We start from the raw sequence: 25772 nt of genomic DNA, 5'->3' as shown, positions 1-25772 counted from the left end.
GGAGATCTGTGCACACAGCCCCGCTCTTCTATTAAACCATCTCTTCCTAGTTGCTTCTCACGTCTAATGCTAAATATGATTCTAAAACTGATAAATGTACAAGTCCATATTCTAAAAGTCACGAAAAAAGTAATAATATATACGTTAGCAAACAACGTCTTGATATAGTCCCTTGAACCGTTTCCCCGAATATACCTCTGTACAAAAGTAGCCTTAAACATATAATTTAAATTCCACCCACTTTCATAAGATGTCTTTACTGTATTCTTGTTTTTGACAGACGAATTGAAGAGAGAGAACATACTTGACCAAGACGACATTTACCTTGGTTCGGAAGATCGTGTGGTAAATGGTACAAATGTTATAAAACATGAAGACTCCAATATTCACAAGATTCCAGAGGAGACGCCATTGTCAAGTTCTGACTATGGGACATATTTTACAGACTGCACAGATCTCGTTACACATAAGACAAATCCCAAAGGGGAGCTATCCTTTTTGTGCTCTGAATGTGGGAAAAGTTTTGTCAGCAAGTTAAAACTTAGCAGACATCAAAGAATTCACGCAGGAGTCAAGCCATTTTCATGCTCCGAATGCGGGAAAAGCTTCATCAGGAAGTCCCATCTTGTTATACATCAGAGAGTTCACACAGGAGAGAAGCCATTTGCATGTTTCGAATGCGATAAGTGTTTCGGGGATAAGTCGGATCTCATAAGACATCAGAAAATTCATTCTGGAGAAAAACCATATTCATGCGCCGAATGTGGGAAGTGTTTCAGCCGCAAGTTCCACCTTTACACACATTTGAGGATTCACATCGGACCAGCGATGTACCCCTGTTCTTACTGTGAGGAATGTTTTAGAAAAAAATCTGACTGTGTCAAACACGAGAAGATCCATACTGGAGAAACTGGATTTATATGTACCGAATGCGGAAAATCGTTCAAGCAGGAGTCTCATTTTATCACCCATCTCCGAATTCACACAGGAGAGAAGCCATTTTCATGTGGTGAATGTGGGAAATGTTTTAGCGATAAGTCCGTCCTTGTGCGCCACCAGAAAATTCACACTGGGGAAAAGCCATACACCTGCCCCATGTGTGGGAAAGGCTTCATCCGCATGTCGCACCTCGTGATACATCAGCGAACTCACACTGGTGAAAAGCCATTCGGATGTTCTGAATGCGGAAAACGTTTCCCTAACAGCTCGCGGCTGCTCAAACATCGCATTATTCACACAGGATAGATGTTTAATGTTGCTGACCTCTTCTATAATTTCTGTGTGAGGAACAGTAATTCCATGGTTGGTATAGGCTTTGTGTGTACAGTATTATGACTCCTAAAGTAGAGGGGCTGTTTGCATGTTGAAATATATCTCTAGTAAGTCACATCCTGGTAGCCATTTTTGAATTATTGGACGTGAAAATCTTATATATTGTGTGAAGACATGCATATTCTGAAAGAGAGTGTATAATTTGGCTTGATTTAGTAATATAGGGCCTGATTCAGAAATGTACGCTATGCCGATATTTTCACAGTTGAGCGATTATCATCCATCGGCATCACACAGCGCATGCGTCAAAGTCCATTACCATAGTCCCAAGCTGCGACTGTTTATTCGCAGAGTAATTGATCGTTAAGGTCCGTTTGGTGAGGTAACTGGATGTGCCGCCAAAAAAGCAAACCTGTAGTGACCGTTTTCTGTGGAGTGTCGTCTGCGATCCCGTATGTGCAAAATATGGCTTCGGTGTCTCAGTTTCGGTGGTCATTCTGCGCAACCATAGAGTCATTCGGGAGGTCAATTATTGAAAGATCTGTTTATTTGTACATAGTTGCTTGGATTTGCGATGGCGTTTTTGGGTGTCTCCGATACAAATCCTGACGTCTGCCACATTAGCATATTTTTGCATATCCTCTGCGTACACATATGCAGCAGCTGCGGCATTAGCATACGTACAACTCTAAATCAGGCCCCTGGTGTAATTAGGACAATTTATTCTGCAGCTTTGTGTAAAATTTTTTATATCACGTAATATACAGTGCATCCGGAAAGTATTCACAGCGCTTCACTTATTCCGCATTTTCTTATATTACAACGGGTGGGGAACCTTTTTTTCTGCCGAGGGCCATTTTGATATATATAACATTATTCGCGGCCTGGTGTAGGTCACTCCCCCTCTGTGATGTCACACGGGGGCAGGGCCACAAATGACGGTGATTACAGCTCCCCGGAGCATTCTGAGGATGCTCCGGGGAGCTGTAAGGGCAGTGGTGTGACCGTCTGAAGCATCCTAAGGACTCTCCAGGTAGACGGCACTGCTGCATAGGTTCTGGCTGCAGGATGCCATTCTAGATGCCTTGCTAGCCAGATGAGGCACAGAAAAAAGGTCAGAGGGCTAGACCAAATGATTACGCGGGCCTTATATGGCCCCCGGGCCTGAGGTCCCCTCCCTGTGTTACAGCCTTATTCCAAAATGGAATAAATACATTTTTGTCCTCAAAATTCTACACACAATACCCCGTAATGACAATGTGTAAGAAGTTGTTTTTTCTACTTCAGGGTCCATAGGGTATCCACAGGATACCTTGGGGTATAGGTGTGACGTCAGTCATCGGGCACCATAGAGTTAAGCTTTTCAGCCTCCCAGGATGCACTAGGGTCCCCCTCCTATACCCCGGCCCTGAGCCAAGGCACCTCAGTTTCGTTTGGTGCCCGGCCGGAGTCGGGTGCACCTGTTGGAGTGGGGGCTAGAAGAGCCCCTGAAGCTTTTCTTCATGCAGCTGTGGCTGCACATCTGGATGTACAGCATGGACGGTCAGTCCTGACATGTCTCACAGCCGGCGCCTCCCCCGCTGCACACAGCCCTCTCTGCACACTGCCGACTGGTCCTGTAGCAGCGCTCCTCCCCCAGGCCAGCCTCCTCTCTGCTCCTCGGCGGCCATCTTTCCTGAATGCATGGTGAACGCTGCTGGAAGCACTGGACGGAAGCATCGTGGTCTGGGTCCCCCCGCATACCTCTCCTCCGCTGTGGCAGGTCTGTGTATGCAGCGCTGTGTCCTACCAGGCCCTGTGTCTGCGTAGTTGAGTGATCAGTGCTGTTAGTGCAGAGATTGATTTTTCTTTGCATTGTATGTGACTGTGCTAGCACTGCTGCCTGTAACTTTTCTTCTGACTGTCAGCTTTATTACTGTCCCTGTCCTTTCTGCTAAGCCCTTGCGGTGCGGTGCTGCAGGGTGGTCTCTCGCCTATTTAATATATAATTGGTGAGAGGGGTCACCTACTTGGTGCCATCATGTCTGAAAGTGATTTTCCTCTCCGGCTACAATGTACTACGTGTAAAGTACCGTTAGCGGAGGGGGAGGGTAGCGCGGAGGGCCTCTGCCGGCAGTGTTTGTCAATGACGCGGCCTATTACGGTTACATCACCGGTACAGGAGCCGCCCTGGGCTTGTTTCGCTCAGGCGCTTACGACCTTAGTGGGCCAGTTAGCTCCACAGCCCGCGTTTACGCAGATGGGTTTGTCCCAGCAGTCAGTGGTGTCGTCACCCATGCAGGGTTTCCCACGACAATTGGTGGTACCCCACAGTCTCCCTATTTCCCCGCTCCCGGTTTCTCAGGAGCCGGCGTGGGTTAACTCCCTGACGAGTTCTGTACAGCACTTGTCGGATGTGTTGCAAGGGGAGTCTGTGATGCGGCCACATAAACGGCCGGTGGCGTCTCTGTCGGCTCCTTATGAGGATGGCGAAGGGACGTCTGATGATGGGGAGATTCTGGATCCTTACGATCAGGAACCTCTCCATGCTAAGGACGCTGATGCTAAGTCCAAAGTATATATTCCTGGACTTATTCGGGCAGTCCGCACAGCCTTGGTGATTGAGGACGAAGTTCCCCCAGCGGCTAAATCCAAGTATGCCTTTTTTAAAGATGTGAAGGGCGATGCCACAGTCTTTCCTCTTTCAGGTCAGTTAGTGGACCATTTAGAGGAGGCGTGGAAACAGCCTGGCAAACGTTACCAGCCGCAAAGGCGCCTGGCGGTGGCTTATCCGTTCGCGGATAATTATTTAGCAAAGTGGGAATCCCCTCCACAGGTGGATTCTCACGTGACCCATCTTGTCCGTAGTGCCACATTGCCGATGCCATCCATGTCCTCCCTTAAGGATGCTACAGACCGCAAGGTGGAGATCTGCCTGAAGTCCGCTTATTCCCTTGCGGGGTGGGGCAGCATGGCCGGCTATGGCCATTTGCTGGGTTGCCAGAGCGATGGAGCGCTGGGCGGATTCATTAGAGGCGTCTTTTGATTCCGACTGTCCGGCCGATCAGGCGGAGTTGATTGGTAATCTCCGTGATTCGGCCAATTATATCAACGAGGCGGCCTTAGACATTAGTACCCTGGTGTCTCGAATTTCTTCAGCAGTGGTGGCTGCTCGTCGCACCTTGTGGTTGCGATCCTGGAAGGCGGACGCTGATTCCAAAAAGGGTTTGGAGGCGTTGCCATTTACCGGAGAAGTTCTCTTCGGTCCGGATCTGGACAAGATTGTGGCCACGCTGGCGGCAGCCAAATCGGCATGTCTCCCGTCGGCCGCTGCTCCTTCTGGTTCTGGACCATTGTCTTTTCGGTCTTATAGGGCCCAGGGCAGGCCCAAACCACAGTCTTTTCCTCGACAGGCTGGTCCTAAGAAATCGACCAAGCCCCGGAAGCAGGCATGGAGTACCAGACGTCCGGCCCCTAAGCCAGATGACAAGCCTGCGGCCTGATGGTCCGGGCCTCCCTTTGGGGGATCCCAAAGTGGGAGGCCGCCTGCTGCAGTTCGCCCGCTGTTGGTCGGTTACCACGACAGACTCTTGGGCTCTCGAGGTGGTCTCCCAAGGGTACGCCCTCTCTTTCCGGCACAGACCCCCGGCTCGATTCTTCACCACGGGTCTACCATCAGACCGGAACAAGGCCACGGAGCTGCGGAAGGTCTTGCACACTATGCTCCAGGCTGGAGTTATAGTGCCTGTTCCATTCTCCCAGAGGGGCCAGGGTTTCTATTCAAATCTTTTTTTGGTGCAGAAACCCAATGGGTCGTATCGTCCGATTCTAAACCTCAAAGCTCTCAACAAGTCTTTGCGGGTGCCGAAGTTTCGGATGGAGACCCTACGGTCCATCATTCTGGCGCTGGAACCTGGGGACTACATGGTGTCATTGGACATACAGGACGCTTACCTGCATGTCCCTATTTCGCGTCATCAACAGTTCCTCAGGTTTGCAATCCGCAGCGACCACTTCCAGTTTCGGGCGTTACCTTTTGGCCTGGCGACAGCACCACGTGTGTTCACCAAGGTGATGGCGGTCATGGCGGCTTCTCTGCGGCTGCAGGGAGTCCGTATGTTGCCGTACTTGGACGACCTTTTATTAGTGGCAGGATCTCCCGAGCTCCTTCTACGCCACTTGGACCTGACCATTGCGCTACTGCAACGGCACGGCTGGTTAATCAACTGGCAGAAGTCCACTCTAATCCCGTCTCGGCGGATTCTGCACCTCGGAGCCTTATTGGACTCAGGACAGCAAAGGATCTTCGTGACGGGGGAAAAGATCTCTGCTTTACAGTCGAGGGTGCGCAGTTGTCTGCACAGCCGCCGGGTGTCTCTACACTCAGCGATGAGGTTACTGGGCTCCATGGTGTCGGTGTTCGACATGGTGGAATATGCCCAGTTTAACTCCAGACCTCTGCAGCACCTGATCCTGTCCAAGTGGAACGGGCTACCTCAGTCTCTAAAGTCCCAGACGATTGTGCTCACCCCGGAGGTTCGCCTGTCCCTTGCCTGGTGGTTACAGACGACCCATCTCAGCAAGGGACGTCCGTTCTGGGTTCCAAATTGGGTTCTGTTAACAACGGACGCCAGTCTTCGGGGCTGGGGAGCAGTTTCGGGTCCACACTTGTTCCAGGGCAGGTGGACGCCGACAGAAGCGGAGCTTCCAATCAATATCTTGGAACTCCGTGCGGTCTTCAATGCTCTCCGGCAGGCACATCGGGTTCTCCAGGGTCGTCCGGTACAGGTCCAGTCGGACAATGCTACCACCGTGGCCTACATAAACAGGCAAGGAGGAACCCGAAGTCGGGCGGCTCTCGTGGAGGTCTCTCGGATCCTGGTATGGGCGGAGCACAATCTTCCGGCCATATCAGCGGTCTTCATCCCGGGAGTGCTAAATTGGGAGGCGGACTTTCTAAGTCGCCAGGACGTTCATCCGGTGGAATGGTCCCTGCACCCGGACGTTTTTCAACTACTGGTGGACAGATGGGGTCTTCCAGAGATCGACCTCATGGCGTCCCGGCACAACAACAAGTTGCCGGTGTACGGGTCTCGCACAAGAGACGAAGGGGCGTCTCTGGTGGATGCTCTGTCCGTCCGGTGGACGTTACGGTTTGCATACCTGTTTCCTCCGATTTTCCTTCTTCCACGGGTAATCCGGAAATTCAAACAGGAAGGAGGGAGGGACGCTCCTGTTGATAGCTCCCGCATGGCCCAGACGGCACTGGTTCTCAGACCTTCAAGGTCTGTCCGTGGACGGTCCTCTGCGGTTGCCGCTACGACCGGACCTTCTGTCACAGGGTCCCTGTCTTCACCCGGACCTGACTCGGCTGTCTTTGACGGCGTGGCTGTTGAGACAGCCATGCTGAGGTCCAGGGGGTTTTCCAGTTCTGTGGTGCGTACCATGTTACGAGCTCGGAAGCCGTCTTCCGCGAGGATATACCATCGCGTGTGGCATACGTTCTTCCAGTGGTGTCGACCGAGAGGTTATGCACCGCGGGAATTTCGTCTGTCTCGGATACTCTCCTTCCTACAAGCGGGACTAGATCATGGGCTTTGCCTTGCTTCTTTGAAGGTACAGGTTTCGGCCCTGTCTGTCTGGTTTCACCGTAGGATTGCTACAATTCCGGATGTGCGCACCTTTATGCAAGGTGTTCTCCGCATTCAGCCGCCCTTTGTTCCACCTGTGGCACCTTGTGATTTGGCTGTGGTCCTGAGGGCTCTCCAGGGACCGCCGTTTGAACCACTGGGCTCAGTGGATCTTAAATGGCTAACAGCTAAGACTGTTTTCCTTCTGGCCATAGCTTCGGCCAGACGTGTTTCTGATTTAGGGGCTCTCTCTTGTAGACCCCCTTTCTTGATTTTTCATGGGAACAGGGCAGTGCTCCGCTCTCGACCTGAATTCCTTCCCAAAGTTGTTTCCCAGTTTCATGTTAACGAGGAAATAGTTGTTCCGGCCTTTAACTCACCTGGTCTTTCAGTGGGTGAGGCCGCTTTGGATGTTGTGCGGGCCTTAAGGACTTATGTTGACCGCACTTCTTCCTTTAGGAAGTCGGACGCCTTGTTTTGTCCTCTATGGCTTCCGTAAAAAGGGCTGGCCTGCTTCAAAGCAAACTTTGGCAGCCTGGATCCGTATGGCTATTTCTGAAGCTTATCTTCATGAAGGCCTGCCGGTTCCTCCTTCTGTGAAGGCTCATTCCACTAGGTCTGTGGGTCCTTCGTGGGCAGCTCGGCGTGGTGCCTCTGCAGTCCAGATCTGCAAGGCTGCTACGTGGTCCTCTGTCAATACCTTCGTGAGGTATTACAGGTTTGACACCTTTGCCTCTCAGGATGCTTCCTTCGGGCGGCGGATTCTCCTTTCAGCACAGGAGCGTCCCCACCCTTAAAGGATACTGCTTTGGGACATCCCCAAGGTATCCTGTGGATACCCTATGGACCCTGAAGTAGAAAATATGAGATATGGTAAGAACTTACCCTTGTTATCTCTATTTCTACGAAGTCCATAGGGTTCCACAGGACTGCCGCCCTGTCGCACCTGTGCTGCAGATGGGCTTTGCTCTGGTCACCGGTTTTTCCGTCTCCCTCTGGTGAGAATGTGATATTCCACACACAGAGTATTTGCACATACTATATCACAGGTTCTCAAACTCGGTCCTAAGGACCCCAAACAGTGCATGTTTTGCAGGTCTCCTCACATAATTACTATTGAAATAGTTAGCTGCACCTGTAGATCTTTTAAAATGTGTCAGTGACTAATGAATACACCTGTGCACCTGCTGGGTGATCTGCAAAAAGTGAACTGTGTGGGGTCCTGAGGACCGAGTTTGAGAACCACTGTACTATAATGTAGTATAATGTATCGCTGTTTCATGTCATGTAGTCTATATTTTTAAACCGATATAGGTGGCTCTCCCAAGAAACATCTTACTAAAGGGTCAGTAAAAAACACACACAAATAAAGATTTTATGTGCTTGTTTTCATATAACAAGACAGTCTGTGGAAAACAAAGTTCTCCTTATAATCCAGCTTCATTTAGAGTCATCCAATCCAGTGGTTCCCAAACTCAGTTCTCAAGGCACACTTATGGCGGAATTCAATTCTTTTCATCCCCTATCGCGCCCGACGGAGCTATTCTATTCTTGCTCCTGTCGGGCGCGATCAGCTGCCAAGCGCTACATTTCAGCTCGCAGCCCTCTTCCTTTGACTGTCCACCTCTCTCCAAAGCTTCAAACTGGCTTTCAAAACCCATTTTATTATTAACCCCTAAACTGACTAATTAAAAATAAATGTTTAGAAATTGTTGGTGTTTTTTTTTTTTTTCTAATTTAATTAAGCTTAGAACAGTGGTTCTCAAACTCTGGGTCTCATTCAGACCCGCTCGCGAGCGCTGTACGCTCGCAAGCGGGTCGATGTTACCCGCATGCGCACGACGGAGACTGCTCCGTCGTGCGCATGCGCGAGGCCCAGCGAGCGACGGGGAAGCCGTCACTCCGGGTCTCGCACCAAATGGGGCGTGCTGTCGATGGTGAGTGACAGCACGCCCCCTTTGGTGGGTGTGCCGGGGGCGTGGCTGCCAAGACGGAGGCTGCCTACCGTCTGGGACCGGCCCCACTGACATCTGATAGAGCCAAAAGCACTCCGGGCTTGCGGCAGACGAGACCCTACCGCAAGGGTCTCGTCGCAAGCCCGATGGTCGCGATGGTCTTGACCATCTCGACCATCTTTTTGGCCGCTCGCATAAGCTGTGGGTCACCCACAGCTATGCGAGCGGCCAGGAGGCCGCTCCAATATTAGGTAGGAGGGCCCTGATTCAGAGCGAGGTCAGAGCGTTAGGCTCTGAATCAGGCCCTCTCTCCTCAGGACTCAACACAGGTCATGTTTTCCAGTTCACCCAGCAGGTGCACAGGTGTACTCACTGACACGTTTAAAATGTCACAGGTGGAGCTAATTATCTCACTTGTGATTCTGTGAGGAGACCTGGAAACATGCACGGTTTGAGGTCCTGAGGACTGAGTATGAAAATCTGTGGCTTAGAATATATTTTTTAAAACATATTTAACTGAAAAAAAATAAATATGTATAGGGAGTCTCGCACCTTCCATGTCTATAGGCCCCCATTGTAAAATTACTTCCCTCCCCCCAGTGTCAAATTATTCCCCAGCAGCAACAGATCTCTATCAGTACATTACCCCTACCCATAACTGTCCATAGGTCCCCACTGTTTCAGTACCCCCCACCCATGTGTCACTATGTGTGTATAATAAACCCCCTCTCTCCCTCAAGGGTCAATACAATTTTTCTTTCTCACCCATCCTCTTAATGGCAAAATATTGCCCACCCACCCCCTGCATCACTCCCTCGTGCCATTGCCCCTTCTCACCTCTAATGCAGAGCGCAATGGAGCTTGGATCAGGTGACACTAAAGCACAGAGTTCAGCATATATGTGCTTGGGGGAGTAATATGTTCCCCACCTCACACTTTTAGTTTACGACCATGCGAACAGCACTCGGGGTGCGATTTCTGGAGCGATGCTGGCGGTGGGACAGTGCAGGTGGAGGAGAACTTCCTCCATAACAGACGGGGACATAAGGTCAACAACAAAAAATGTCAACCGGGTTTAAATGTCGACACTTACCATGTCGACACTAGACTATATATAAATATTTGTTAGGATTAGGCTTAAAATATGCAAAACAAATTCTGGTGGTGAGTTGTTAACGTGGTGGTGACATGTTGCTCTCAACCTAATCTACATGTCGACCTTCTAACTGTTGACTTTGAATACCACACCCGACTGCCTTCCTCTCCACCATACATTGTAATCTGCCATCTTCCCTCATGTGCTCTCCCTTTCCTCACATATACCATCTTCCCCTGATCCCTTGGTTATGATGACTGTGTATGCAGTAACGGTTATATAACGTGTAACCTCATATGCACTGCGTTGTTTTAAACCTTAACTCTCTTGCACTGTGGGCCTGATTCAGCCCAGATCACAATTGCGATCGCTGATGCGTAATCGTACGCATTGCGACTGCAAAAATATTTTAATGACTGCCACCGCTCAACCAGCATAGAGACGCCCCCTATTGCCTCCTCACATCTGTAATATCTCGCAGCTCTGCGTGCGTATACATCGGTACCATTTGAGGAACATTGGCCAATCATGCACAATTACACCACGTCTGTCTGTCTCAGACATTGCTAGTCTCGTTGCACGCAGTGGATAATTTATACACGCTCATGCAATGGCATTCCAACAGACAGGCACACCTGCGTTCCTTCGACCAAACGCTCACTGCCTGTCACTCGCTCTGCGATGGATTCCTATGTGCGTCCGAAATCGCAGTGCGATGTGCAGTATGCAACCATCGGCCGATCTGTGTACGCTGTTGCATGCTGAATCAGGCCCTGTATCTTTTCATGCTCTATGTAAGGGGCTACGTACCCCTTGTGGCACCATATAAATAAAGGATGATAATAATTATGCCCCTATATGTAAAAATACAGATTTGACAGAAGGTGCATCTTTCTTTTTCATGGGACTGTTTAGTAACACTCTTCCAAGACTTTTATTGTGCCCTAGATTATACACATATTCTGGACATATAAAATCTGCTGGTGCTGGCTTCACAAAGTCTGGGGATGAGAAAAAATGAAGGTAAGTTGCATGGTGTTATCGGACTTCTCACTTCCACCAAGACTAAAGGTCAAAAAGCTGAAATGACCGAGCATGTCATTATGCTTGCTATGCTATCACATACCTGTAGGGGACTAAAATTTCTTGCTTAAACCTTGGCGTGCTAAGCATTATTTTAATAGCCTCCGGTGTCGGCAGTGCCAAGGTACTCTAAGCACACCGGATAAACTGCATTAACTATAAGCCTGTTTTAGGTTTATTATTTAGCATAGTATTACTTGATATTTATATGCCGAATATTGGGTTTGCTAGCCCTTTAATGAGACTTGGTCTACTTGCGTATCTGGGACACCCCAGTTCATAAAGATCCTTTATAATATAACATTACTATTTTGTTTATGTTGCAGAACTCTTGTTTTATCACTTCCATTGTTTATCTCCCTGACCATTGTTAGTTCATTATGTAAGGTGTGTATGTATACCTTTACTGTAATAAGGTGTCAGTGTATGTGCTGTGTAGTCACTGCTGCTGTTCAGTGCACTGATTTCTCTTATAACAGTTGAAGTTTGCGTTCTGGGGACCTCTCTTATATCATACCTCCATTATTAGCCACGTGCATTACGTATTATTATTATCTTAACCTGCAGTATTTTACATTCTTTTTGAGATTATAGAGTCAAACATTTAATGTGTTCCAACTCAAAACAAGGGGCTGCTGCCGTGTTCTCACCTCACACCACCAGTCATGGGGTGATCATCCCTGCCTGTGACTGCTGGGTACAAAACTCACCACCAGTCATGGGGTCATCATCCCTGCCTGTGACTGCTGGGTACAAAGCTCACCACCAGTCATGGGGTGATCATCCCTGCCTGTTACTGCTGGGTACAAAACTCACCACCAGTCATGGGGTCATCATCCCTGCCTGTGACTGCTGGGTACAAAGCTCACCACCAGTCATGGGGTCATCATCCCTGCCTGTGACTGCTGGGTACAAAGCTCACCACCAGTCATGGGGTCATCATCCCTGCCTGTTACTGCTGGGTACAAAACTCTTGAACTTTAGATTGGGAGCACACATACCAGTAAAGGTACGATCCTATATGTGAGGCATATATAAGTTACTAGCTAGTCAGCCCTGCTGTATGACCTAACTTATAGTAACCAACAGAATCGGAACAGTGCATGGCTGTGTAACACTATAATAAAACAAACCTGTTTAAAGTCTTTGGAGAAGTTCCCTGGGGTATCCATCTGGTGGTAAGGGTTTTTTCCATTTACTACTGGCAAGGCAGTGGGTCTGCTGGAATGTAACCCCGCTTTTGGCAGGCTGACCTATTGACAATACCTGCTTAAAGGAAGAGCTATCCGGATGATAGGCTTAAACTCTGTACACACGGAGCAATGACAGCGATCAGATGATCGTTGTCTGATTGTCCTGCAAGTGCTGTGATGTTCGATATCGAACATCCAGCACATGCAACGACTATAACGCGTTGATCGCTGGTCCCTATAGTAAACGGGCTTACATGGTTGATATCGACCATGTTGGCCTGCATGCACGGGCGATGGTCGATATCTATATCGACCATTCGTGTCCGCGCATCGACCATTGTTTGGTCATTTGAGGGGGCCAGAAACTGGATGATATGAACAATAATGATATGACGATATCGTTATCGTCTTGTTTAATCGTACCGTTTGTACGAAACTATACAATAAAAAAGGCAGAGGATCAATAGGTTGACCGGGTTAAAAGGTCGACATTCAAATGGTCAACTCAAAAAAAAAAAAAAAAAAAGGTTGACATGTTTTTTCTTGACTTTAGGGTAGGGTTAAGCTAAAATAAAAAATAACGAGTTGAACTTGTTTTTTGTGTTGACCATTTCAGTGTCGACCTTTTAACCCCGTCAACCTTCTGCCTGTCTACATTGTTAGTGTAGACCAGGGTTTCCCAAACTCTGTGTTCAAGGCACAATAACAGTCCAACTTTTAAGGACATCCATGCTTGTGCACAGATGGTATAATCACACAGTCTGAGGTACTAATTAAATCACCTGTGTTTAAGCATGGATATACTTAAAACATGGACTGTTATGGTGCCTTGAGGACCAAGTTTGAGAAGTACTGGTAGACCTATCAATCCACAAGACTGCTGGTCCTCCAAGTCTTTTGCTGTAGCTTCCACTATCGTCACCAATGAACTTCCCTTCTCTTCCCTGGCTTTTATTCTGGCTCTGGTTTACACACCCATGACTTATGGGCACAGGGAAGGAGTTAACTCTGCTGCCTCTACACACATGATAGCCCTGATCACCCTGAGGCGAGAGAAGGACTGGAATGTTGCCCACCTCAATCTCAGACCCCTGCTGGTGCTGGCTTCACAAAGGTCTGGGGATGAGAGGATCACACAATGGTTCTCAATAAAATAAGCGAAATTACTGCTAACGATTCAGCTTCAGTGTTTTGTTCTAACAGAGCATGTGATAGACTCACCACAATTGGTGGAAACACTGCCTTGTGGTTATTTGCCATCCCGATTTCTAATATAATGGTGCGTGGTGTGGTATGAAAAGGCATTGAGAATGTCCACAGTCCTGTTTTTGCTTATTTAAACCTAAGCCCAACACTAAAGCTGCATACACACACAACGATTTAGTAAATGAACGATTTTAGTAAACTATTTTCGTTAATTTTTTCAAGGGAAAAATGAACGAAAACGTTTACTAAAATCATTTATTTACTAAATGTAATGAACGCTTTTTTTGAACTACAAACGATTTTTGTATATTCCCTTACTGAAAATCGTTGAGTTGGTCAGTCTGACTGAACTACAAACGTGAACGCGCATGAATGATAATCGTTCATCGTTTTAACTCAGAAAAGGAATGATTTTTTCAACGATTGAATGATATTGTTATCGATAATCGTTCAAAAAATTGTTGTGTGTGTGTATGCACCTTTAAAAATACGCTATAACTGAATGTTGATAATATGTAAATATAATAAAAATGCATCAGAAAAAATGTCACAAAACACTAGCGGTGCCTCTGGTCAGCAAGATAACGGATTGGCTGAATACGGTGTATTCTAGCCAATCACCAAAGTCCATGTATTATTGGACAACGGCTTACTTTGATCATTCGCAACAGGCACTCCTCAGAGAACTAGTTAGTGGTTTTTGTGTTGCCAAGCCTGAGGATCATGGATTTTACATGGACCTGTACAATATATGTACTTAGTAAAGCGGTGAATTAGGGTTGTGTGGTTATATTAATATTTACATTTTATTCCATGGTGTGGTTGGCATAATTTTTTTTTTATATAAATTATTTATTTTCAAAAAAAATTTCATATGTTTTTCAATAAACATATACAATAGCAGAACAGAGAAAAAGAAATACTGAACAAACTGTCATTCAATATAATAAACAAGATACACAAAAAAATACCAGTGAGACATCCAATTTGCATATATTCATAAAACTGCAAAAAATAATACAATCAAAAACATATGGACATAATACGAGATAAACAACAGGGATACACAAGGGAAAAAAGGAGGGGGGGGTAAGAAATAATATATAGCAGAACACAGATATCCAATATATAATAAAAATAAGCATAAAAGTATGTTGCCATTCGAGGTCTAGTTAGAAAATGTATAACCAAAGCTACATCTTATAGCCCATGAAAACAGTTACTTATACTTGGTCTCGGGGTATCAAATCACTGTAGGAGGAAGAAGATTTAAAGTCCATCCAACCAAACCACAGTGTCACATAATCAGAATGCTTTTCGGGGGTCGAATAAAAAATTTCGGCCAATGATATAGAAAAATCTATGCGTTGGAACCAATCCCAGGATGAGGGAGGTACCGAAGAATGCCAACGAACTGGAATCACCGCTCTGGCTGCATTATTCAGATGTTTGAGTAAGGATTTTTTTATTTTTAGAAATGGGTATATCTGAGTGCGATAAGAGCCAAAAATTAGGCCCAGTCGGGGCAGGTAAACCCAAAATCTCTGATGCCAAGGCCATAATCTTTCTACAAAACGGGACAATCAGTGGGCAGTCCCACCATATGTGGAATAACAACCCCTATCCTGATGACATCGCCAGCAGAGCAGAGACACTCCTAGAGAAAATGTATGTAATGTAACCGGGCAACGATACCACCTCGACAATACTTTATATTGTGTTTCCACAACTTCCAGACTTGAAGAACAGGTTCTAGTAGTCTGATACACTTTCTCCCAATTAATCTGAATACCCCTAGAATGAAACTCCCGTTCCTAAACATCTTGGAATGTTGGACTATCAGGTAGATGGGATGTCAGAAGTATTTGATATATGCCCAAAATTAAATGAACAGGAGCATTAGGATGAGAACACATAGGCCCTAATTCAGAGCCGGACGCTCTTTCAGAGCGCTCGCTCTAAATCAGGGCGGCATTTTTTTTGTGTCGGCCTCCTGGCCGCTTGCTAAGCTGTGGGTGATAATCGTTATTGCCTAAATTTGATTCTGCCAACAAATCTCTAAAAGACTTAAACACACCGGCTGAAATCAAGTGACCCATTCTAGTAATACCTGCCTTTGACCTGGAGGACATAGAACGTCCGGAAATCCCTGGGGTAAAAAGGGGGTTATGTACAATGGATGTAAGTGGAAACACCACCGATGAAACACCAGGTTTTGTGCGCAGCCTCCTCCACAGTGATAGAGTAGGACCCACTGTTGGGTGATCCGAGTGAGACTTTAGAACACCACGGTAGAAATTGTAATTTGAGATTTGTGGAAAAAGACTCCAAATCCACAGACTGTTTTTCCCCAGGTCCAGTCCAGAATTCTGCTTAACATTGTCGCTTGATGGCAAGCAGAGATCATAGAAAACTGTCTGCCACCCTGGGATTTCCATCAAAAGAGAATCTGGTGTTTAAACCTAGGTCATCTGCCACCCCATACAAACTCACGAATAACATTAAGTACATTGGACAGAAGGCCTGATTCAGAGCCGCTCGTAAGCGGCCGCTCGCTCGCTCTGAGCGATGTTCGCACAACAGTGCATGCATATGGGTCGTAATGCGCATGCGCAAACCAGTCATTGCGGTCGGAAATCGTGCGCTCGTAAAAAACAGCGAGGGGCTGCTAATTTGATTGACAGAATGTACCGTTTGTGGGTGGTAACGGGAAGGTGCTTGAAAACGGTGGAGTGGAGATCCGAACGCAGGCGCGCCAAGCGGTCAAAAGGGCGTTTAATGGGAGTGCATAATTAGTAAAGGAGCGTCATCGACCACGTCACTTGGTTGTCTTTTAGCCTGAACTGCTCGCAGTGATAGCGGTAAGAAAATCCTACCACAACCACTGCGAGCAGTTCAGATGCCTTTCGATGTTCCCGATTAATCTAATAAATACCGGAGATGACGTGTGATGCGAACGGCAAAGGGGCGTCTGTACAAAATAGCGAGCGCATTTTTCGAACGCTCGCTCAGACATAGAGGCGTCAACACACCGCAAAGAGCGAGCGCAATTTAAATATCCAGCCCCTTTTTTAGAACGACCGTCCACAAATAGCGTCTGGCTCTGAATGAGGTCCAGAAAGCGAGGTGGGAGCTCTATAGGAATTGTTGCAAACAGATGTAGGAGTCTAGGGAGCACATTCATTTTAATTATGTTCATCCGACCTAACCATGAACATTTCTGAGGGAGCCACTGGGTCCCTGCGAAGCTTGCTAAGCATGGGGGCATGGTTTAAACAGCTGATTAAGTCTGTTTGGTATCTGTACACCTAAATACTGTATATTTGATGGGCACCATTTGAAAGGAAAAGAGGAGCTAAGAGCTGAAACAGTCTCCGTTGAGGCTGTGACATTAAAAGCCATTGATTTTGAATAATTTATTTTAAAATTAGACAGCTGACTAAATCGATTAAATTCTTGCAGAATATTTGGAAGGTGTCACGATCTGTGCAGTTTCTCTTCCCTGCCTGGGGTGATGCTCTCTTCCCCAGTGCCAGATTAAGGTCCACGTAGGCCTGGAGCTGAAATTTGCGAAGGGCCTATTTTATGCCACTGCAGGGGATGTGACTAAAGCTGAGGCAGTGGAGCGATTAAAAAAAAAGTTGTTTTTTTGTGAAAGTGTGTGTACTGTATAGTCTGCCTTTCCTTGAGTGTAAAAAAATAGAAAATTGTTCACTGATTATTGCCATATTTCTTTAAGTGTTCATCCCAGATTCCTAACCGGGTTGGGTACGGGATGCCAGGCGCTCGTGTTCCCGGCAGTCAGAATCCCAACGCCGGCGTCCTGACAGGGTTAGGAAACCGACACCTGTCGGTCAGTATCCTAACCCTCCCCCACTCCCTCCCCCCGGAACCATAAACCTATCCCTCCCCCATTCAGCTTAAACCAAATCCTCCCTCCCCCCGCATCCTGAACCTAATCCTACCTCCCCGCAGCCTAAACCTAACCCTCCCCCATTAAGCTTAAACCAAATCCTCCCTCCCCCCGCAGCCTGAAACTAATCCTACCTCACCGCAGCCTAAACCTAACCCACCCTGCAGCCTAACCCACCCCCTAGTGCCTAACCCTAATCTCCCCTAACCCTCCCCCAAACCCCAATAGCAGAGTAGTGGATAGAGAGAAAGTGGGACAGAGCAGAGAGTGGGATGGGTGGACGGTGGGAAGAGGTGCCAGGATCCTTTATTCGTGCGGATGTATGTATGCACATACCTACATTAACACACACATACGCATGCTTACCTGCTTTCTTCAACTCCTTTAATTTGCAGCTGCTGGCAATTGAGGGGGTGGGCAATTTTTGCAACTAAGCAATCGCAATTGCCAGTATTTTGCCCTTTTGCCCCCCATCCTGCCCACTTCACTAGAAAGTGGGCGGGATGCGGGAGAACCGCTCAGTCTTCTGGGGTACTACCTAAAAAAAAGGAGCCTCCGAGACTATACAGATAGAGTGGGTAAATATGTCTGTGTGTGTGTATATGTGTTATTGTGTTTATATATATATATATATATATATATATATACACTCATACACACACAGACCCTGGATAAGATAACACACACACCACACATATATGCCCTGGGTGAGATGGAGCACACACAGAGCAGCACTAGATATTATACCTGACCTGTAGGATGCATGTAGGTTTTACCTCATGGACGGTGGTAGATGTCCTCTGTCCCCGTGTTCCTCAGGTCTGTATTTCTTCTGACCCTAACTGTCTATGTACTTATGTAACTCAATAGCTGGAGTCTGGATTTCAGTTGCTGAGCAAGGAACAGGCGAGTGGGGGGGGCTTCGGATGGCCGCGGCTTAATCCGGCAGGTGGGCGGAGCTATGTCGGACAAAGGCAAATGGCCTTCGGGGGTGTGGGAAGTTAATGGTCTGGGCTTTAGATGGCCAGGAAGTGAATAGGCAGGGCTCACCAATGCCGATGGTGGTGACTGTTGACAGGATTTTTTTTTTTTTACTGTGAACACTGGGCAGACTACAGCAGATGCTCTGGGCCTATTTTCATGGGGGGGCCTGGAGCTGTAGCTCCACCCGCCCCATTTTTAATCCGGCCCTGCTCTTCCTTTGTACTTCAGCATACAAGTTCCCTGGTGCCAGTTCATGAAGTCAAGTCTGCCTCAGTGTCTGTACTCCGGATTATACTACCAGCTAGTATTCCTTGTGTTTCATGTTGTTCCAGAGCCTGGTACCTGATATCCTCTTCGAGTCTCATGTGAGTTGTCTGGGACATTTATCTGCTTTACCAGAGCTCCACTATCCAGGACTTGTCCAGTTATTATTTCTCCTTCTTGACAAACTGCACTTACAATCCGGGACTGTGTTGTGTTGCTATCCAGTGTGTTTGCCAAGGCATATCTGCAGAACTACTAGTGCCTTCCAGATTCTCTGCACTGCTCTGCAGCATTCTAGATCAGAGCCGCCAATCATCTGTTCTCACCTGTGCAATCTGGTTCATCAAGTTCCTAGTGCACCAATACTTTACAGTATATTCTGGACATTTCAGTCAACACTTCTATTTATTTATCAACCAGGACTTTGTGTATCCATATATACTTCATCCAGCATTTGTCTTCATCCTAAAGTCTGTTTCTATTCCCTGCATTATCCTGGACTGTATTACCATTGCATACCAGTCACTTAGAAATGCCTATGTGAAAATTGTTACCTGTTTGTTTATCTTCCTGCTTAAATATTGTACCACCCTGTATGACAATAAATCTTACTAATTCATCTTAATCAAGCATTGTTTACTGCAAGTATCATCATACAGGGGAAACCCCACTTGAATCCTGACAGAAGGGATATAACCGGATTCGTTAGTATAGCCAATAAATCACCAGCAAAAAGGGCAAGACAATATTCTCGTGTCCCCGCACATAAACCAGAAATATTCGGATTAGCCCTAATCTCCCTCGCCAAGGCCTCCATGCAGAGCACAAACACCAATGGCGAGAAGGAGTATCTCTGTCCTGTACCATTTGCAATATGGATCGTGTTAGACAGAATTCCGTTAACCTGAACCTCCGCTGAGGGAGCCCAGTATAGAGAGAGTATCTTCTGGATAGAAGCATCACTCAAACTCAACCGCCCCAACACCGCCGCCATAAAGCCCCAATCCACCCGATCAAAGGACTTTTCTGCATCCGTAGAGAGAAGCATCATCGGAGTGTTAGTTTTGGTTGCGTAAGATATCATATCAATAACTTTTGTAGTATTGTCCCTAGCTTCCCTACCAGAGACAAAGCCCACTTGATCGGAGTGGATAACGCCCGGGAGCAGCGGCTTCAGTTGATTGGCCACAAGCTTCGCGTACAATTTGACATCCACATTCAAAAGGGAAATTGGCCTATAACTGGCGGGAAAACATGGATCCTTCCCGCTTTTGGAATTGCTGTTATATGTGCATTAAGGGATTGGTCAGAATACGGAGTTTGCTGCGATAAAGCGTTACAAGCTTGGAGGACAAGGGGAACAAGCTTATCTTTAAAAGCCTTATAGTAAGAGATGGGGAAACCATCTGGTCCCGGGCTTTTTCCATTTGGAGATGTCTTTAAGGCATCTAACAATTCCAGTTCTGTAAAAGGTAAATCTAATGCCTGAGTCACCGCCACAGGGAGAGTCGGGAAATCAATCTCTTCTAAATAATCCTTTATCGCCGATTCGTGCTCCAATTGAGCAGAATGTGAGCGAGTCTGCGTTAAATTATATAAGTCAGAGTAATAGTCCTGAAATAGTTGTACAATCTCTGTGTCAGTGGCATGTATGGCCCCTGTAGGATCCTTAAGTTTTTGAATGCAAGTCAGAGACCGCTGTGCCCTAAGTGCCCTCGCCAGCATCTCACCAGGCTTATTGCCCCACTTAACCCCTTCATTAAGCAAAGCATTGAGGGACGTTCTAGCTGTTTGCAACTCTACTAGAGCATTGGCAGAGGAGGTAGTCTTATGGGCCTGTTCTAGCAGTTTTATGTTAGCTAGTAACGCCTCCTTACATTCAGTTTTCTGTTTCTTGAGGAATCAACCCAACTGAATACAGCGACCTCGTAGAACACACTTGTGGGCTTCCCGCACAGACACTGGTGTAACATTGTCAGTCACACTGGAAGAGATATAGTCATCTATAAACTTAGCAAGTTGGGCCCTACAATGTGGGTCTCTGAGTAATTGCTCATTAAACTTCCAATGCCAGTGGCGAGGTGGGGGGTGGCGCATGCGCAAGGACAATGAAATAGGGGCATGATCTGTTCCTGTAATCTGGCCTATCGTTGCATTTAACAAAAGATTAAGATGAGAGTGGCTGACACACAGTCAATCCGGGAGTACATGCCATGTGGTGTAATCCCTCTCAGCTGGGTGGAGTAACCTCCAGGCATCAACTAGCTGAAAATCATGTAGAATTGATCGGAACAGTCCTTAAAGGAAACCCGAGAAGCCCCAGAGGATGTATCCAAAGGAGGCTCCAGTGCCAAATTGAAATCCCCTCCCACTATTAACACTTCCTCTATATAATGTTCAATAGATTCTAAAGCTTCACGAAGAAATCGAATCTGACCCTGATTGGGCAAGGAGAGATTCACAAAAGTATACCTTTGATTGGCTATGGTAGCCGTTATTAGCAAACCCCTACCATCCCCAATAAGAACCTCATGCACCTCAGTAAGGGGCCCATTTATTAAGGATTGCATTTTGCAATGCGATCAGGGCATGCAGTATCGCCCATGATTGCATTGCAAAATGCGATTATACCGGCCGAATGTATGACCCGGCACATGCACGGAGACGGGCTCCGAAAAGAGCCCGTCCCTGCGATGTGGCCGGAGCGCATTCCGGGCTGCTGCGCATGCGCAGTCCCGCGGACTGCACATGAGCGGCGCCCATTGTCGGCGGAGGGATCTGGAAGATCCCTCCGCCGGCTCAAATGCGGTAAGTGCCCATAGGACACAGCGGCTAACGCTATCTGCAGATGGCGTTAGCTGCTGGGGTCAATATCGGGAATGCAAAGCATTCCCGATATTGACACATTTGGCAGCATCGCATCCCCCATAGAAACCTATGGGGGAGGCGGCTGCCGGCGGCAATGGAGGGATCGCAGCAGGTATCGGAGATACCTGCTGCGGTCCCTCCTTCATACATTCGGGGGATACTAAGTATTTGAGGTAAACCCCCGAAAACAGGTGTTTTCGGGGAATTTACCTCAAATGATCTTTGATAAATGTGCCCCTAAGTCTAAGATATTTGGAAAATATAATAGCAACACCTCTAGCCTTGGCACCAGAGAAACTGTCACAATACCATAGGAAAATGGCGGGAAGAGAGACTCGGAGAAGCTCCCCTTTTAAAATGTGTCTTCTGCAGAAAAGCAACATCAATCCTATCAATACATAATTATGCAGTAAGTGAGATCGCTTCTCCGGGGATATTGAGACCTTTCACATTATTAGAATATAAAGATAATGCAGCCATCATGTAGAATCAGTATACGGACCTTTATCCTCGATGACCATCAAAAAATTACTGTTACGACATCTATAGTGAGAAATAGATATATCTGCCTTTAAAGGAAAAAAGGGGGGGAAAGGGAGAAACAAAAGGGCAGAGGAGATGACAAACAGGGGGACAACAACAGAAAACACATAAACACAGTGTGAAAACAATGTATTACATTTAGGAAAATGCTTAGATTCCAAAGAGAAATCCAAACGGTAGTAGAACACTCTGCATAAGAAGCTGAAGATTTTGTTGATCTCAGGATTCCCAGCTTGGGACGGCAGTGATAATTGAGGAGAGCGGCTGCCGGTGTCTGCTGCTCTGTCCCCTTGGAGCCTGCAGCTCGCCCACCACTGCAGCTGCGCGGCTTCCTATAACAAAGCTTACGAAGCAGCAGCCACAGCATCATTGTCGGCTACTGTTCTCTGTCCCCTGTCCAGCGCAGCCGGCAGCACCCCACTCTCTCCTCCCCCGGCCAGGCAATTACCTCCTCCTTCCGGCTACAACTCTGCTCCTGTCCCGGTTGCTGCTGGACACAGTGATCGGGCTTTGAAATAGCAGTAAAAAAAGCAGTATATGTGTGTGTGTAACTGTGTATATATATATATATATATATATATATACATATGCGTGTATATATATATATATATATATATACGTATGCGTATATATGTATATATATATGCGTGTAGTATATATATATATACATATGCATATAATATATACACATGTAAATATACATATACTGTATGTGTGTATATATATATATATATATATATATATATACATATATACTGTATATGTTATGTATATAGATTGTGTGTGCAGCCCCCCCAACCGATGTTAAGGAAACAATCGGCAGCTGCGGTCTCAAACAATTGATTGTTTCTATCGATGGTTGAACCCATCAGCCATCGATGGTACAGCTGTCAATGGCCATCACTTCAGTATACCATAAAAATGTTTATTTTTATGGTATATGGTGTTTGAAAAAAAAAAAATTGCGTTGGAATAGTTTTAAAAAGATGTTCTTGACCTAATTCAATCATAAAAAAACCTGACAATTTCGGAGCAGTTTTTGGAGAAAAAATTTGTCAGTTAAGTGGTTAAGTGTAATTATGCCAACTATCCACAAGAGGGAGCTCCAGCCTAAAAAAATGTGGCTGTGAGAACTTTACAGCACAGAATAGGCCGAAGGTGAGGGAATCAGGGCTGCAGGATTCCAGATGTCGGTGACAGGCGGAGGGCAGAACACTGCGATGTCAGCCGGCTGTATGGAGGTAGGTGCCTGGTAGCAGAAGGCAGCACAGGCAGTGCGCTATGTTCATCGGCGCTTAGGACCACATAGGAGGAGCCACGAATGTTGCCTCGGGTCCCGCAGTAAATTTAGTCCCCGGCTTCAGAGGAGGGGATAGGCCACAAGCCTCGGGGATACAGAAAGCAATCCCCCGCCGCCGCGAACCCAACCCCTCACCACAACTAGGCGACTCTGTAGTGGGGAGGGTGATTAGCAGTCAGTGGCGTAACTAGGGTATTTGGAGCCCAGGGCAAATGTCACTATGTGCTGCGAAGCACACGGGGTGAAAAATGGGTGTGGTCACAAGAGGTGTGGTCACTGAAAATGGGACGTGTCAACATGACACACACCCCTTTCTTGTCACTGGGAACATTTCTTTCCATATGCACCTTAATGCAGTTCCCCTAGTAATGGTCCCCCTTATGCAGGCCCCCAGTCAGTGTCGGACTGGGGCATGAAGGGCCCACCGGGGGAATGCAGCGATAGGGGCCCATACTTAGGGGTGTGGCCAGCCTAAAAAGAGGCGTGGCTAACCAATAGAGAGTGCATGGACTGGTTCCCTTAAAAATTTACATATAGTAAATACTGCTGGTGCATGCATGATAATGTACCAGATTAATAGTAGCAATGCATTGTAGAAAATACACCATAGTACTGTGCAGTATAATTCAACATACTGTATGTATAATGCATAGTTCAAGTTCACAGTCTTAAACCTGATCCCTAAAGGAGGGGGTGGGCCCTCAGGCAGTGGGGCCCACCGGGGGATTCCCCTGTACCCCTGTGGGCCAGTCCAACCCTGCCCCCAGTAGTGCCCCTTATACAGTACTACCAGTATACAATGCCCCCATTAGTGGTCCCTCTTATGCAGGCCCCCAGTAGTGCCCCTTATACAGTACCCCCAGTAGTGGTCCCCCTCATGCAGCCCTTATACAGGTCCCTAGTAGTGATCCCCCATATGCAGTGCCCCTTACACAGTGCCCCATGTAATGGTCCCCCTTATGCAGCCCCCCATTAGTTCCCCTTATACAATGCCCCCAGTAGTGATCCCCCATATGCAGGCCCCCAGTAGTGAATCCCCATATGCAGTGCCCTTTATACAGTGGCCCCAGGAGTGATCCCCCTTATGCAGGCCCCCAGTAATGCCCCTTATACAGTGCCCCCAGGAGTTGTCCCCCTTATGCAGGCCCCCAGCAGTTATCCCCCCTATGCAGTGCCCCCTGTAGTGGTCCTTCCTGTGCAGTGCCCCCAGTAGTAAGCCTCTTATATAGTGCCCCCAGTAGTAGTCCCCCCTATACAGTGCCCTTTATATAGTGCCCCCAGTAGAGGTCCCCCCCGATGCAGTGCCGATAGTAGTGGTCCCCCTATACGGTGCCCTTTATATAGTGCCTCCAGTAGGAGTCCCCCTTGATGCAGTGCCCACAGTAGTAGTCCCCGCAATGCAGTGCCCCCAGTAGCCAGTAGTGGTACCTCCCCCCCCCAGCAGACACACACATAAAAAAACAAAACACCTGAATCCCCACTCCTGCTCCCGCCGCAGCCATCAGCTCCCCTGTCCTCCCGGGCCGGCCCGCTCTGCATCATGGGAGAGACATCATGACGTCTCTCCCATTACCCACTGCAGGAGCCGGAAGATGGAGCCCATGAGTGAGCTCCAGCCCAGCTCCTGCAGTGGGTGCAGATGTCAATGAGAGTCTGTCTGACTCTCATTGATTGTTAATCAGTGGCGGGCACCGGAAGCGGTATACAATCGGGAAGCCGGCTGCCTTAATACTGGCAGCCGGCTTCCCGACTGTCATATCCCGGCGAGGGATGAAATGCCGGGCGTCTAGATGTAGATGTAGATGCCTGACATTTCCTCGACGGCGGGAGACAGACGCCCGGCATCCCGATCGAAGGGATGCCGGGCGCCGCAAGCGGACAGCCGCGGGGTGGGAGGGTAAGGTTTAGGGCACCTGGGGGGGACTTAGGGTTAGGCACCCCACCCAAGGGTGAGGGTTAGGCTATGGGGAAGGGAGGGGTAGTGTTAGGCACCCCCCCTGGGGACTTGGGTTTAGGCAGCGGCGAAGGGGGGGTTAGGGTTAGGCACTTAGAGGGGGGATTAGGGTTAGGCACTTGGGGGGGAGGTTAGGGTTAGGCACCCCTAAGGAGGGTTAGGGTTAGGGGGTTAGGTTAGTAGATACTTACCTTAGGACGATCGGGATTTCCAGCGCTGTCGGGCTTCCACTGCCAGGTACTCGGCATCAGTCGGCCAGGAGCTGCCGGCGGTATTTCATACCGATTCCCCGGAAGCACGGACTAGGAGGTCCGTCGCCCGGTGCTCAGCCCTGCCTGAGCCTGCCCTCTACTCTCCCACTAGCACTATTGGGTAAGCACTCAGGGGGAGGGAAGGGGCGCGGCCATGCAGCACAGGACGGCGCTGGGCGCATGGAAGCCTAGCACCGGTCCTACTGCTAATTAAAACAAACGGCGGCTGTGTGTTTGTACTGTGTGTGTCCTGGACTGCTGCCGGCGACGCACCCTGCGCC

The 25772-nt window shown here is 47.8% G+C and overlaps 2 protein-coding genes across 2 annotated transcripts in view; both read left to right on the top strand.

Moving 5' to 3' along the window:
• LOC148522909 (alpha/beta hydrolase domain-containing protein 17C-like) overlaps window positions 1–25772 on the top strand; it is a 541817-nt gene that overhangs the window by 343063 nt on the left and 172982 nt on the right. The window lies entirely within an intron of this gene.
• Window positions 1–25772, top strand: part of LOC148522914 (uncharacterized) — a 43002-nt gene that overhangs the window by 2629 nt on the left and 14601 nt on the right. The window contains exon 3 of the mRNA XM_088473535.1: window positions 281–1243. Coding sequence (XP_088329661.1) covers window positions 281–1243 — 963 coding nt within the window. The remainder of the gene's footprint in view (window positions 1–280; window positions 1244–25772) is intronic.

The sequence above is a fragment of the Taudactylus pleione genome, unplaced genomic scaffold (assembly GCF_031769625.1).
Source record: "Taudactylus pleione unplaced genomic scaffold, aTauple2 ptg000136l, whole genome shotgun sequence".
Classification (NCBI taxonomy): domain Eukaryota; kingdom Metazoa; phylum Chordata; class Amphibia; order Anura; family Myobatrachidae; genus Taudactylus; species Taudactylus pleione.
Note: the sequence above shows the minus strand (reverse complement) of the source record. Positions and strands in the feature narration are given on the sequence as shown.